Source organism: Gymnoscopelus microlampas (assembly GCF_963454915.1).
Source record: "Gymnoscopelus microlampas genome assembly, chromosome: 16".
NCBI lineage: Eukaryota > Metazoa > Chordata > Actinopteri > Myctophiformes > Myctophidae > Gymnoscopelus > Gymnoscopelus microlampas.
Genome location: NC_139953.1, coordinates 14,744,395 through 14,759,196, shown reverse-complemented (window position 1 = coordinate 14,759,196; position 14,802 = coordinate 14,744,395). Strand labels below are relative to the sequence as shown.

The 14,802-nt window shown below is 43.7% G+C and overlaps 1 protein-coding gene across 2 annotated transcripts in view; it reads right to left on the bottom strand.

The window, feature by feature from the left end:
• phip (PHIP subunit of CUL4-Ring ligase complex) overlaps positions 1-14,802 on the bottom strand; it is a 144,554-nt gene that overhangs the window by 80,757 nt on the left and 48,995 nt on the right. Inside the window, exons 31-40 of one of the 2 annotated variants that reach the window (XR_014602549.1) lie at positions 14,557-14,677; positions 13,577-13,702; positions 12,479-12,557; positions 12,316-12,378; positions 11,334-11,486; positions 10,229-10,381; positions 8,775-8,986; positions 7,375-7,631; positions 6,682-6,834; positions 552-5,697 (exon numbers count right to left, since the gene is read on the bottom strand). Coding sequence is in view for 1 of the 2 variants with exons in the window: in XM_084082409.1 (XP_083938535.1) it covers positions 4,931-5,697; positions 6,682-6,834; positions 7,375-7,631; positions 8,775-8,986; positions 10,229-10,381; positions 11,334-11,486; positions 12,316-12,378; positions 12,479-12,557; positions 13,577-13,702; positions 14,557-14,677 (2,084 nt within the window). In the remaining variant the exon portion in view is untranslated. Of the gene's footprint in view, positions 1-166; positions 5,698-6,681; positions 6,835-7,374; positions 7,632-8,774; positions 8,987-10,228; positions 10,382-11,333; positions 11,487-12,315; positions 12,379-12,478; positions 12,558-13,576; positions 13,703-14,556; positions 14,678-14,802 lie in introns of those variants that run through there. The other variant, XM_084082409.1, reaches the window with a different exon arrangement.

Sequence of the window (14,802 nt, the reverse complement as noted above, 5' to 3'; positions counted from 1 at the left end):
CCTAAGGCAGATTGTGATTTTTAATTTCTTCTTTCCTGAAAACCTTAAAAATATGACTATTAAGGCAATTATGCTATGAGGCTAACAGTATTCCAAAACAAAAATAACTATCAGGCGAAAAAAAAAAACAGATATGGAAACACAACTGTTTATTTACTTAAAATATGAGTATGAACTAACAGGACAGCAGTACTCCCCCTACACACATACATTCTAACTTTATGCTTCTTTTTTTGCATTAACTCTTTTTTTTATATATTTATATATATATATATAAAAGTATCCAAACTAACAAAGACACCCACTTCAGTCTGTTTACATAAAACAGATTACAGATCCCCTCCCCTCCCTTCCCATCCCTGTCCCTGGAACCCAAGAAGACTCAAATCCCACCGACAGTATGGTGGCTCACATGCAGCCACTTCTCTCTCTCTCTCTCACACACACACACACACACACACTCACGCACACACACACACACACACACACACACACACACACACACGCACGCACGCACGCACGCACGCACGCACACGCACACGCACGCACACACACACACGCACACACACACGCACACACAGAATGACATTTTACCTCTGACTCAAACATTCACACACACACGCACACACTTTTGTGACATGTTACAACAGCCCTGTATACATCTAGTATGATGACCCAGACAAGCTCAGGGTCAAAGCGTAGGGCAAAGATGCAGATGGGAAAGTTATAAAAACCTGACTCCAGCGACCTTTATGAAAGCTATTAAAAATCCCAAGCTCCTTTGAGCAGCTACACCAAGGCCCCCTTTGAAATAAACCCAGTTTGCTAATGAGATCACCCGTGATGGACTTATAAGGATCATAATTACGGAGAGGGTGAAGGAAATCTGACCTGGTTTAGCTGAGATCAGCTGTCTTAACTGTTGAAGTGGTTGATAAGTATAGGTAGGGTGTGATTTTAAAAGCAGCAGGCAAAGGTGAAATAGTCTTTAATAGCACCTCCCCTGTTGTGATGTATGGATTCTAATGCCTAATTTAAGCTCCGTCGTACAACGGTCGTTGCGTGTGAAAATAGCTGATTTACAATAATTTATACTTTAGAGTATAAATTGAGCTCAATAGTGGGCCTAAATCACCATATTCTGTTCACTTTAACAAACATGAGCTCGTATCCTATAGCCTGGCATGGCCAGACTAACATCACTGCATAGATATTAGTCTGGAATCTCTGTGTGGAACCTGCATTTCCAAGGGGCGAATTCAAAAAATGCCTCTGTTGATAAACCCGCCCTATATTTGCATACTGGGCCCTGATTGGTGCCCCACAACTTCGGGGGCAGGGAAATCCAATCACAACCGAGCGGGGCCAGACCAAATCTGCCGAGGCCTTTTTTTTTTTTGCACTGGCAGATTCGTCTGGTTTCCAAGCTGCATATCCTACTTATGAGAGACTTCAATTAGATATTTGGGTTATTTGTATACACCGTATACATTCATGCATACTGTACGTTCAGTTAGCACAAATGGTGTATATTTGTTCCGGGGATCCTAAAATGAAGCAAATCTGTGTATAAGACTTTGACCGGTTTATGATTTGTGATCTGGAGAATACTACTGTACGTGCATACAAAAACACCCTCATTGTTAAGTAAAAAGAAAACAAAAGACAAAAAGAAAGAAAAACATTGGTAAAAACAACGATACCGCAAAAGACCAGCTGATTTCATAGCACGTAGTATCAACAAAGGAACACAGGAGATCGAATAAAAGACTGTTCCAGCACAATATAATTCACCTCACTGACCTAACATTGTCTGTGCACGGCAGGGACAGAGACAGGGAGCCAATGAAACAAGTGGATATTGTTAAAGTGAGAGTCGTCAAACTAGGGCTGCAACTAGCCATTTTCTTAGCGATTATTATGTCGATTACTTTTTCGATTATTCGAGAAGCATATTTTTTATTTTAAATTATATTTTTTACCACTTAAGCGTTATTTCATATTTTGTCGCACAAGTGTCGTGCAGAAATACTGAAAATAGCAGATCTTGAACTTTGAGGCTTATCGGCTCAGTATTTTAGACGTTTTTTGACAGTTTTTGAAACCTTTTGCCTACAATGACAAGCCCAAAATAGGGGTAGATTATGAATCAATTATTTCATTTTTTTATCGCTAATTTTTTTTAAATATATAATCGATTAAATCGATTAACTGTTGCACCCCTATTGTCAAACCACTCGCTGTGAGGACAGTACATCTTATTTAGAACAGATCCACAACACATTCAAAAAAGCCACGTTCTAAACTTCAGTGCCCAAGGACAGAATTTGGCATGAACAAAAACCCATAACAAGAACAAAAACAACGATACAACAGTTTGAGATAAATGTCGAATAATATGTGACAGGAAAGAGTTACTTGACAAGGGGGAAGAGTTAGTCGAATGGACCATGTGAGTATAGATAGCACCATCATTCTGTCCTCCAATAGCCATCCCAACTCCCAGGGTTCCTGGACTTGCAAAGCAACTGTGCGCATTTGTCTGAAATGAACCGTGACAAAATGAAATGAATTTTACAAATGTAAAAATAAAAAGTTAGGAGGATGCCATCTTTATGCACTTGGTCCATTAAGACGTGTGTGTGTGTGTGTGTGTGTGTGTGTGTGTGTGTATCTCTGTGTGTGTATCTCCATCAGACTGTATAAGCCTGGCCTCTCTTCTTATGAACAGGGAAGAGAGGTCCAGTCGTATCTAAGACATCCCCCGTCTCCTGGACCCAAGTGACGAGTAGAATCAGGAAGTCCATGAAGCCCAAAGGAGACAACAAGCATTCGAATGACAAAAATAACAAAAAATTGTCAGAGTAGACAAAGGCACACAATCAGAGAGATGAATATAAGACCTGTCTCCCTCTCCAGTCCGCCAAACAACTTCAGTCCAAAATCCAGTACGATCCAGTTTTATCTGGCTCGTTCCGAGTTGCTCCGGTTCAGGCATGAGAAAGTGCTAGATCACATGCACAAACAAACAAACAAACAGTGTGTGTGTGTGTGTGTGTGTGTGTGTGTGTGTGTGTGTGTGTGTGTGTGTGTGTGTGTGTGTGTGTGTGTGTGTGTGGGTGTGTGTGTCATCACTTCAGAACTTTTCATGAACATATAAAGAAAAGATGTTAAAATATACTACAATTGCATTGATGCCTCAAAGCTTACCCACACTCTGTATCGCTGTACCTTAGGTTTAAACTCAGGATAGATTGGTTATAGTTGGATATTATACTGACATGAATAATGGTACGTTTACAACAACAGTAAAATCTTCTCTCTTTTTTTTTTCTTGAACCGTTATAAATACATTTCTTTGACAGATTTCACAATGAACAGAACTGTATGCCACTGTTTGCACGCTGAGAAATGAACGACGCACACCCAGTTGTGTTAAAACACACAAACATGCCAACAGATAAACACCAGTCAAATGCACACACTCCGCACACGCACCATCGCAAAACACAGACTTCGCATACAGACTTGCGCTTGTGGTGGATGCACGCACGAGCGCAGGCGTGCGTGCGCACACACACACACACACACACACACACACACACACACACACACACACACACACACACACACACACACACACACACACACACACACACACACACACACACACACACACACACACACACACACACACACACAGACACACACCCATTAAAAGACAGAAAGGCACAAGGTATTGCTAATGATCAGGACCCATTAATACACAGTCTATCCAGATGTACATACAAATCACCCTTTCACCCATGCATTCTTCTCATCACAGTAAAAACAGTTTGGAGAGGAGAAATCGTTATTCCATTCCTTTCTCTCTCTTTCTCTCTCTGAATGACATGCGGAGCTTCGTCTGGCACGCCCACACACACACATAAGGAGTACACAAAATCTCCAGATCTGACCATTTGGTATTTCAGCATCAAACAAACACACCACACACTCTCATATCAGCACAGAGGCATGGCCAACTTGTAAGACTTCCACAAAAAAAAAAGAAACAAGACCGAAAGCCGATCGTCGCTTACAAATCTTACAAAAGCAGACATGGCGTGTATAAAAAAAGAAGAAAGAAAGAAAGGTGTGAACACAGAAAGACGGGTCAGGGAAGAGACCACCAGACCAGCAGACTTATAGGTGATACGTCTCAAACATTTCCAATTCACTCCTTGAAGTGTCCAGAATGTGGTAAAAGCTCTCAAAAGGTGGAGCGTTCATCAGACTCCAACTCGCCGTTGTTTCCCGAGTTTGTCGACAAGTATTTAATGGACGTGATGTTAAAAAGTCCAAACTGACCACAGAGAACGACCCCGAGTGCCTACATGGGAGGGATCCAACATGGACCAATAGTGTAGGAGGAGTCAGAGTGAAGTGATGTGTAGCGGCGGCGTGGTGGCTGGGGTCAGGGGTCAGACAAAATGGAGGGCAGGGGGTTCAGGGGTCACTGCACTAAGTCTATAATTGTGAAATCTTTATGTCACTGCGGGTTTAACAGCAGCAGTCAGACTGGTGGAACTACACCAACTCCAACTTAAGCCCGGTTTATAGTTAGTTGCGTGTCGGTGACATCTACAAGCTCACAACTTGTAGATCAGCTAATTTCGGTATGGGACACTGCGCGCAACCAAGTATAAATCAGTCATAACACACACACACACACACACACACACACAAACATACACACAGAAACCACCAAAAGTGACCTCTTCAACCCAGTCCCACACTCCTCTATCCCATGAACCGAACAGACAAATATATCTGTCTCTCTGCACCTGTTCTGTTCTGTTCTGTTCTGTTCCGTCCCATTCTGACCACAGCCGGGCGGCTCATTAAACCCCGCACCTAACGCCCCTAAACATGTGTCTAAGTGTTTCTGTTACCAGCCAATAAGGTTGGCTTTGGCCTTCTCGGTGAGCTTGCGGACACGCCCCTTAGAGGAGGTGCCAAAGGTGATGGACGAGTCCTCGAACAGCAGCTGCCTCTGCTCCTCCTCAGAGTCTTCCTCCATGTACCAGGCCGACCGCCGCCCCTGGTTACGCGTGCGCATCGAGCCCCCCGACCCGTCCTCCCCCCCCTCGTCCTCCCCAGCCCCGTCCTCGTCCTCGTCCTCCTGGGGAGACGTCCTCCTGAGGGAGCGGTGAGGAGGCGTCCGGGGGGGAGGCGTCCTCGTGGTCTCCTCGGCGGCCCGCCTGCTGCTCCGCCTCCTCGCCATGGAGGGGGAGGGGTCAGGCGATTCGGCGGGCGGTGGAGGAGGGGGAGGAGTCTCCTCGGGTCTGAGCAGCCGCGGCCGCCCGCGCCGCCTCGGCGGCGATGCCACGGCTTCCTGCGAGGCGGAGGAGGCCCCGCCCTCGTCGCCCGTGGAGTGGTCGCGTTCCTCGTCGGGGGTGGAGGCTCCGTGGTCGTTTGCGCCCCTCTTCCTCATCTCCTCCACTTCCTGCTTGCTCTTCCTGCCTCGCTTCTTGCCCGGCGGTCGGCCTCGGGGTCGGGGAGAGCTCGCCGGGGTCGTGACCTCCGGAGGGCTGGGCGGCGGCGGTGGCGCATCCACTCGGGGTCTCCGCCCCCTCCTGCCCACACCCAGGGTCATGTGACCGGTGTGGCCGTTCAGCTGAGGCATGCTGTGAGGCGACAATCTGGCAGGGGAGCCTGTGGGGGGGAATGCATAGGAAGTGTGTATGTCAGTCAAGTGTGTTCGTCAAGTTACTGTGCATTTACAGGATATAAGATGTGATTCTGAATTCAAGCAGGTGGACCAAGCAGAAACCTTGTAGCTCCACATTTCAACATTGTATGTTTATTTTTTCTTCATAAATAAATGCCCTACTTCATCATACTACAGTGTCATTCAAAAGTAGCAAAAATAGCTGATTTACAAGCTCAAAACGCATCACATCTTGACCCCTCTCACCCCCCCCCCCCTCTTACTCTCTCTCTCTCTCTCTCTCTTTCTCTCTCTCTCTCACCTCCCTCCCCCTCTCCCCCACTCTATCTCTTATAATTAGGTCTACTGTGTACTTAATCATGATAAATGCATAACAAATTGTAACATGAATACAGTGTGCCACCAGGCCAACCTCATTCTGTGCTATAGCAACACAGTACAAGATGATTACCCTGCAGGTCAGTTCAATCAATCCAATAAAGCCTTTGTAAAGTGTTCTGGCTAAAGTTATACTTTGTCAATGTCATTGTGCGCCGTAAACGAGCACGTCCACACATGTCGTTTTTGTTGTACAACGCAGTCGTTCGACAAAGACACATAGATAGCTTTTGTCATTCAACAATACAGAAAATGCACAATTGAACAGAATTTTGCGCCACTGGCTTACTAAGTACTAAAAATACTCCTAATTAAAAAATACAAAAACACCACTAATAAAAGCAGTTGATAATGAGACAAAATCCACAATGACCATACCAAATATAAAATATTTCACAGCAAAAGAATCCTCAGCACCATAAAGGATAATAAGTGTATAATAGAGGATATTGCACATAGCCAGAGCACACAGCAAAGGGAATCAGTTGAACTGTGGTTCAACTGTAACTATTTAGAGTTCATAAGTCTGATGGCTTGGGGAAAGAGACTCTGCTGCCCTCTGGCAGCAGAGTGAACGGTCCATGTCTTACCAGCCGTGTGGCGTACGGGGGTCCTGAGTTTCCGACGGGTGCTGCCTCCGGGGCTGCTCTCCGGGGCCGGGGACAGCACTTTCCGCTCACCGGACAGTGGAGTGGAAGCTGCCACGGGGTTATTATGAGCACGTAAGGAGCGTGCAGGACGATCTGTTGACAAGCAGAGAGAGGGTTCTTACAGTAGCTAAAGGCACACTAGGACCTGTGGTTCTCAACCTGTGGGTCAGGCCCATTGGTGGGCCGTAAGGATATAGATGATATAAGTGGGCATAGGTGATATAAGTGGGCATCCGAACAATTGACAAAACATGGTAATATAACATTAATATAAAGACATAATTATGTAAAAAAAAAGAAATGACATGGTATTTTTTCTTTAAAAAACATATAAAATACATGTTTTTGTTGTGAAATAAATAGGAATACTGTGTTAGTTAGTTCCATTGATCCAAGCCAGAACACAATCAACTGATTGATCATCAATATAAACATGCTCTGAAAATGCACCCGTCTGACCACTCAACATGGCAGCCGACGTGGTCTGGTGGGTGGGCCGCGTATGCTTTTGAGTGGGCCCTGATCCAGATATGGTCGACAACACTGCACTAGACAACATTCAGCCACTAGATGTCGCAGTTTTACAACATGGATAGCGTCATGTGGCATCATTTCATATGTCACTGCTCTCACCTGCCGTGCTGGGTGCGTTGCCCGCGGGGGTGTGTGATGACGATGGGGTGGAGGTGGAGGCGGGCGAGTTGACGGAATGGCGTGCGGAGCTGCGTGTGCGCCCTGCGGCTTGCGTGTCAGTCCTCCCGTTGAGGAGCTGTGGGGGGGTCTTGGGGGCCAGGCTCTGCCTGAGAGAGGCAGTTCGTGAGGGGGCCGGGGGAGGTGATGGTTCCCTCCTACCGCCACCCCGGGACGAGACCCGTCTCTTCCTCTCTGGGCTGGCGGGGGGGGTTGCATGAGGGCATTAGTTAAAACGCTATAATGGTATAATTACTTACACACGTCATGAAACTACACTTGCTTATTCTAGACAATAGCTCATTTATTCTAATATAAAAACAAAATAAGTATAAGTAAGTGCAAACTCTCGTGTCTACTTGGGAAAATGTACACACAATCGATAAAAGTCGATAAAAATACAAAGCATAATAAGGCTGAAGATAATGTTTCAATAATTATATATAATATAATATATAATAATATAATATGGTATAAATATATATTTACTGTATTGTTAAAATCAAAACAACAGTGCTCACATGAACAGATTGACTGGTTTGTTGTAATTATGTTGCCTTTGTTCTATAGTTTGTGAATTGTGTGTGATTATAGTGATTGAGCCTCCTGTGGACAGGTGTAGAAAATGTGCACTTCTGCTAGAACACTCAAGCAATGCATCTGGTCTGTCCAAAGTGATTGTAACGTTCAAGTCAAATAAAAATAATCATAACCTAACATACTGTAGATTAGGGTTGTCCGATATTGGCTTTTTTACCGATAACCGATATACCGATATTGTCCAACTCTTAATTACCGATACCGATATCAACCGATACCGATATATGCGGGGATTATTGTGATTAGGGTAAGCTCAAATTTCATATCACACACACCATATACAGTAAGAACTCCTGTAACTTATTTATAAAGCAAAAAAAATAAAAAAAATTACCGATACCGATATTTTCCCGATATCAATTTTTATGCTAATATCGGCCGATAATATCGGGAGGCCGATAATATCGGACATCCCTACTGTAGATTATTATTTTTTTCAACGCTGCTCCACATGAACATGATCAGTATTGAACAGTTATGTCAGAGGTTTTCAACAGGGGGTCCGGGACCCGTAGGGAGTCCTCAAAGTTAATACAGGGCAAATTTCCCTAGCATCCCTATTCTGAGGAGAACTTTAGCCAAACATAGACGATATACAAGCTCACAACGCCTCGTGCTGTGAGGCGTTGTGAGCTTGTAGATCGGCTATTTTCGGCAATGAGGTTTGGTGTCTCTCTCTCAGCTAAGGGGTCCTTGGCCTGAAAAAGGTTGAAGATCCCTGCCCCTGGTCTATGTGATTGTACCTGGAGGCAGTGCTGCTGGCGGGAGACTCGCTCCTCCGTCTCCTCCTCTTCATAGTGTGGCGTGTCTGTCTGTCCGCCGTGTGCCTCGCTTGTCTGTCCTTCCCCTGTCGCGTCAGTCTGTCTGTCAGACCGTGGATGGCCTTGTAGTCGGCCAGGATGGAGCTGACGTGCTCCTCAAACAGAGCCGAGAGGCGCAGACTCATGCTGTAGATCTGGGCCGGGACATAATAGTACAGTATGTGTATACGGTTAATATGATAATATAAAATATATGATGTCAACATATTGATCCAACTTCTATTTACCCTGGTTGACTGGAGTGATAAAATGACTGAAAGTATTTTAAACTTGTGTTTGTGCGTGACATTGGTAATTTGGTAATTATTCAACCAAACACGGCTGATATGGATAATCTGTTAGAAATATATTTTAAGATATTTTGGGGGGCTTTTCTGGCTTTTATTCGATAGTACAGTGGAGATAGAAAGTAAACAGGGAGATAGTCAGGGAGTGACATGCAGCAAAGTTCCGCCGGGCCCGGGAATCGAAACCCGGTTCTCACTATCAGGCTCTGATGCCTGACAGCGAGTCCCGGGTTCAATTCCCGGTACGTGCCTTAAGTTAGCAACTTGGCTATCAGCGTCCCAGATGATTTGGTAGAATTCATGGCTGAGGAGACACTGCAGTTTATCCAGGCTCAAAGGAATCAAAACACGGAGCGTAAAACAGCAACCTTTCACAGGATGGCTGCATACTAATAAAGGTGAGGCATGCCAGCAACACACCTGAGCCAACTCTCTCCCCACGGCCCACACTGTCAAGAATCAATCAAAACAGTCGGGGACTCTCTGGGAATCCCAGTGGTACTATACCATTTCGTTGACAGTAATGTTAACCCATTAAGACCTGAGATAGCCACGGACCCCCATCTCAAAATAATTTGTTCCAGGGACCCCCCCAGAAGCAAAAATTTTAGTTAAACATTTTCACTTTAAAAACTATATATTCAAAGATTTGCACAAATGTTCACGATTTTTCAAAAATAGCAGATCTACAAGCTCATAGCTTGTATATCTGCTAGTTTTGAATATCCCAAAAAAATGACACATGCTTTTCCCGGTCTTAATCTATGAATCTATAAATGTAAAGTGTTGATAAAATGCTATTTTCACGATTGTCATTGAGTAAAAAAAAGAGTATGGTTATGTGATAAACATAAACATATTATCACCTGGCCTTTGACTTCCAACCGAGGGCCTGATATACTGTACCTAGCTTGGCTGGATAAGCTCGGGCAATGACAAATGCCCAAGCTTGTCAATGAGCAGCATCATTTCACCACCTACCTACCTCACTGGTGAACGTTTGAAATGTATAGACAACTTGAAAGAATAGCATCACCCTCGACAGAAAGGATAGCTGAGGGCATGTGTGCGCGTGTCGGTCGGGCTTACCCGCGACTTCTTGCTGGGAGTGTAAGCTTTGGAATTGCTGAAAATGAGCCGTACGTCTTTGCAGAGCTCAATGGGAGACTGGTACTTCCCCTCAGCGAGCGTGCTCAGCACGGTGCTAAAGTCCATGGGAGACTCAACGATCTGCAGGTAGTCCTGAGACAAGCAGAGGAACGTATGGGGTCACAAAAAGTGAAAGACTAAAAAAGGCTGAGATAAATGTGAGCAAGTGAGAGATTAAGTTAGATTCTCTTGAATCTAAGAAATACGCAGAGGGAGATAACGAGATTAGGGATTAGAGACAGAAAGAGAGAATGATAGAGATTAAAGAGAGAAAGATAGAGGGAGAATGAGATGGGAGAATTAAAGAGAGAAAGAGAGGGAGAGAGAATGAGATAATCAGAGAGGGAAAGAGAGGGAGAGAGAATGAGATAGATAATTAATGAGAGGCAGATAGAATGAGAGAATTCAGGAGAGACAGAGGGCAGGAGAATTAGTAAGAGAACTAAAGGGAGGGAGGGAGAAAGTGGCAGAGAACTAATGAGAGGAAGAGAGAGGGAGAGAGATAGAGACAGGGCAGGCAGAAGAGAGAGATCAACAAAGAACCCAATGGCAGATGTATTAAAGCAGAGATTCCCAAACATTTCAGCTCGAGACCCAAAAGAGTAAGTCTCCCCGGGACCAAAACATACAAGTAATTCGTAAAAATACATTATAATCACTTCTATTTCAGAACTAGTGAAAAGAATAAACGGACAGAGATCTGCTAATTTCACTAATTTTGAAATGTATAGAAAATGTATTTATAAAAGTTTACATTTTTTTGGTGTGGGGTGTGAAATTGTGTTTATACAATTTTTTAAAAACCTTTTAAAATAATCATAAAAAATATTTATAGATATATAGGAAACGTAAAAAAAAAAACTAAAAAAACGTTCTAACCCTAAAATGGTTGCGTCACCCAAAAATGGGCTCCGGTCCACTGTTTGGGAAACACTGTATTAAAGCATGATGAACAGTATTAAAGAACAGCATGTGAGAAAGGTGTATTAAAGGATGATGAACAGTATTAAAGAGCAGCATGTGTAGAAAGGTGTATTAAAGGTACCGGGTACTCCTGCAAATCAACAGGTTCTCTGAAGGGCTCAGAGTCTTCACACTGGAAGATGAGGTCCAGCAGCTCCTTGCAGCGCCCCCTCCAGGCCTGGGGGTCGTATGACGGAGGGCGCCTACGCGCCTGGCGCTTCATGGGACGCCGCCCCTGCGCAAAAACGATCAGTATATCAATACAAACACGATAAAGGTATCAAATAAATAAACTATATATCAGCCTATCATTACATACACGATAAAGGTATTACATTAAATACATGACAGGAGCCTGTAAATAAATGACAGGGGTCATTAAAAGGACAATAATCATGACACGTCATAAAGAGATTTAACCATTTATTGCAACAAATGGACTAAAGTTGTATGTGGCGTTGATGGCTCCGCTCTTAAGATGTTCCCAAGCTAAGCAGCAAGCTAAGCAAAATCAGAGAGCGCTATGCAAAAACAAAAAAGGTATACAAGAGCACGCCTATAGCACATTTAATCAGTTTAACTTGAGTCATGCAAACTTTGCGAATTGCAGTTTAGTTTTAGAGCCATGCAAACATTGAATTCCAGTTTAACTTTAGAGCCATGCAAACATTGAATTCCAGTTTAACTTTAGAGCCATGCAAACATTGAATTCCAGTTTACTTCAGTTTAACACTCAGTTTAACTTTTGAGCCATGCCAGACTTTGAACTAGAAGCTAAAGGCTGGGTGGGTGGAGGCAAACTTTGCCAACAGCAGCAGCATGTGGCAGCAATTGAATAGCAGATATCCGCCTTGTTGTTGGAATGAGCGTGATTGGAGTGTAGAAAAGCGTGGCTGATTGAAAACACTTAGCAGACTGACAGCTGATTACTGCTGAGGTGTGTATGACTCCCATGTCCTGCATGAACTACGTAGCTAGTCTCTCGAGGAATAGTAGTCTGGCTACGCGAGATTATGCATGAATTAACGCGATGCTTCATGTCATTAAGTGGTTTGACACATTACCTTTTGGTTTCTTGTGGATGTTCCAGGAGTGTTAGTATCTTCATCCTCATCATCGTCCTCATCCTGCGTGGACATTGGAAAACACTGTTAGATAGAGTTCAAAAACAAGACAAGAACAAACTGCAGATAAAAAGGTTTTTTCGGTACGGGCGGGCGCACTCACCTCATCATCAGAATCATCAGAGAAAGTAGCCTTCTTCATAGTTTTATACAGAGGAATGATGTCTGTCAGACTTTGGTCCCTGGGAGGAGAGATGAGATGAGATGAGAAGAGAAGAGAAGAGAAGAGAAGAGAAGAGAAGAGAAGAGAAGAGAAGAGAAGAGAAGAGAAGAGAAGAGAAGAGAAGAGAAGAGAAGAGAAGAGAAGAGAAGAGAAGAGAATGTATGAGTACAACAATTCTACATTAACAGAAGAGACGTTTGTCTACCATTAGGAGCAGAGGTTGACACTGCACTGTCAAAACAAGAAGCTGTACTGGCATCTTGTCTGTGCAAAATCAGTAAATGCCAAATTGTGGCGGTTGCCTTGTAGTATATTTTTCAGTGAATCTTGTAGTCACTAATAGTCTATCATTAGCTATAATTGTTCTTATGAAGCAGTTTTGTTCATAGCGGTGAAACAAAATATTGTTATGGCCATTTAATCACCAATTAACCATTTAAGTCACTCCCAACACAACAGTAGCCTAAACACCCACAAGCAGCCGGTGGCAGATCAACATGGGAACATATTGTAAGCGATTGAACTCCTCATCAGCTCAAATAGCAACCTGTCATCCGAACATTTAACATTTGAACATTTGGACTGAGCCATCCCTATTAAATTTACATGCTTAACAAGGGGCAAACATTAAATTATTTCCCACTCATTATACCACAGTTAGTTCCAACCTCGCATTTTCATAGGCTGAGTCATTCTAATGAGTGCTAATTTACCCCAAATGAGCCAAAACAACAGTTTATTCCACTTACAAACCAGCACCTGGATGCACTAGAAAGGGGAAGGAATAAAGGAACTACATTTCATCATGGAATAAACTTTCATAATAAGCTTCTGTCATCAATGTCTTGACATCCAAGTAGTATTGAAAAGTGTCTGTGCTATGAAAGCAATAAACGCAATACTACACTGAAGGTGTGCCATACTGTGAGATATTGGCGCTGGTGTGATCCGCTGTCGCACAGCAAGTGCCAATACCTCATGGTATAGCGCTCCCTCTGGTATATTATTGCTTAATTAATCATACTGTAGGAGACTTACTTAATGAATTGCAGCATGAGGTCAGAGACAAACTTGGCGGTGGTGACGATGAACGCTCCCGGCTCATTGAACGTCTGGGTGTTGTGTTCGATGTAGCGAACCTCCCACATCAGAGACGACATACGTCTGAACACACATCACACTAATGTCAGCATACAGTTCACTCTCTAGCCCCACAGAGCCTTTCAATGCGAAACCCCTGCGCACTCACTTGCACTTTATCACTCACACGTATTCAATCATTCATTCCTCATTGTTTACGCATACGTCCTCAAGGACCGCAATGGAAATTAAGTCTCATGTCTCATTTTCACATGCACTCTCATATCGTCGCAGTCTGGCAGAAACGTTGTACGTCCTAAACTGTTACTTTTCAGGAAATAAAAAAAAGAACCTGTGTTCCATTGTATCCAATGCAGTTATTTATTTAGTCCAAAGCTCTTGTTCATACTTTTCATTGGTTAAATATTCATAAACCCACAGACCACTTTCACTTTCAACATTTTTCCAAAATAGCACGATCTACAAGCTCACAATGCATCGCGATGGGACGCGTTGTGAGCTTGTAGATCGTCTATTTCCGCTACTTTTGTGTGACACACTTGTACAAGGAAGTAGGGCATTTGCAAAGAGATAAAAGGTTTCTGCCCGACAGCAATGTTACATTTAGCTGTTGTCGGGCAGAATATTTTAACTTTTTTGTGTTTTTTAGTAAATGATCATACTACATTGTCACACAAAAGCGTCAAAAGTAGCAGATCCACAAGCTCGAAGCACATTTTGAGCTTGTTGATCTGCTACTTTTGCTATTTTTTTATTTGAATCTGGAAAATAACAGTCTTGGACATATGAGGTTTCCATCCGACAGATTTGTACTTGTGCACAGAAACATGCAAACACACAGTCCCTTGCTTTCATTTTTATCACTCACTCACCCACCTACCCAACCACTCACAGACAGGCTTGCAGGCATGGCGTACCTGTAGAATCGGTTCTCTAGCCTTTGGCGTATGGTGCTGAGGTCAGTGACGTAGGCCACTACGGTGCAGTAGGTGGGGTAGGCTTGTAGGTCGACTGGGAAGGCAAATGGAGCCGCCACATCTGAGGGAGAGGGTGGTGGGAGGGTGGGGATTGGGCATAGAACAGAAAAGGAAAGGTTAGCGGTTGGGACAACTCATCGGGACGAGACAGGGTTCAATTTAGGCATAAATACAGAGGCTGTAATA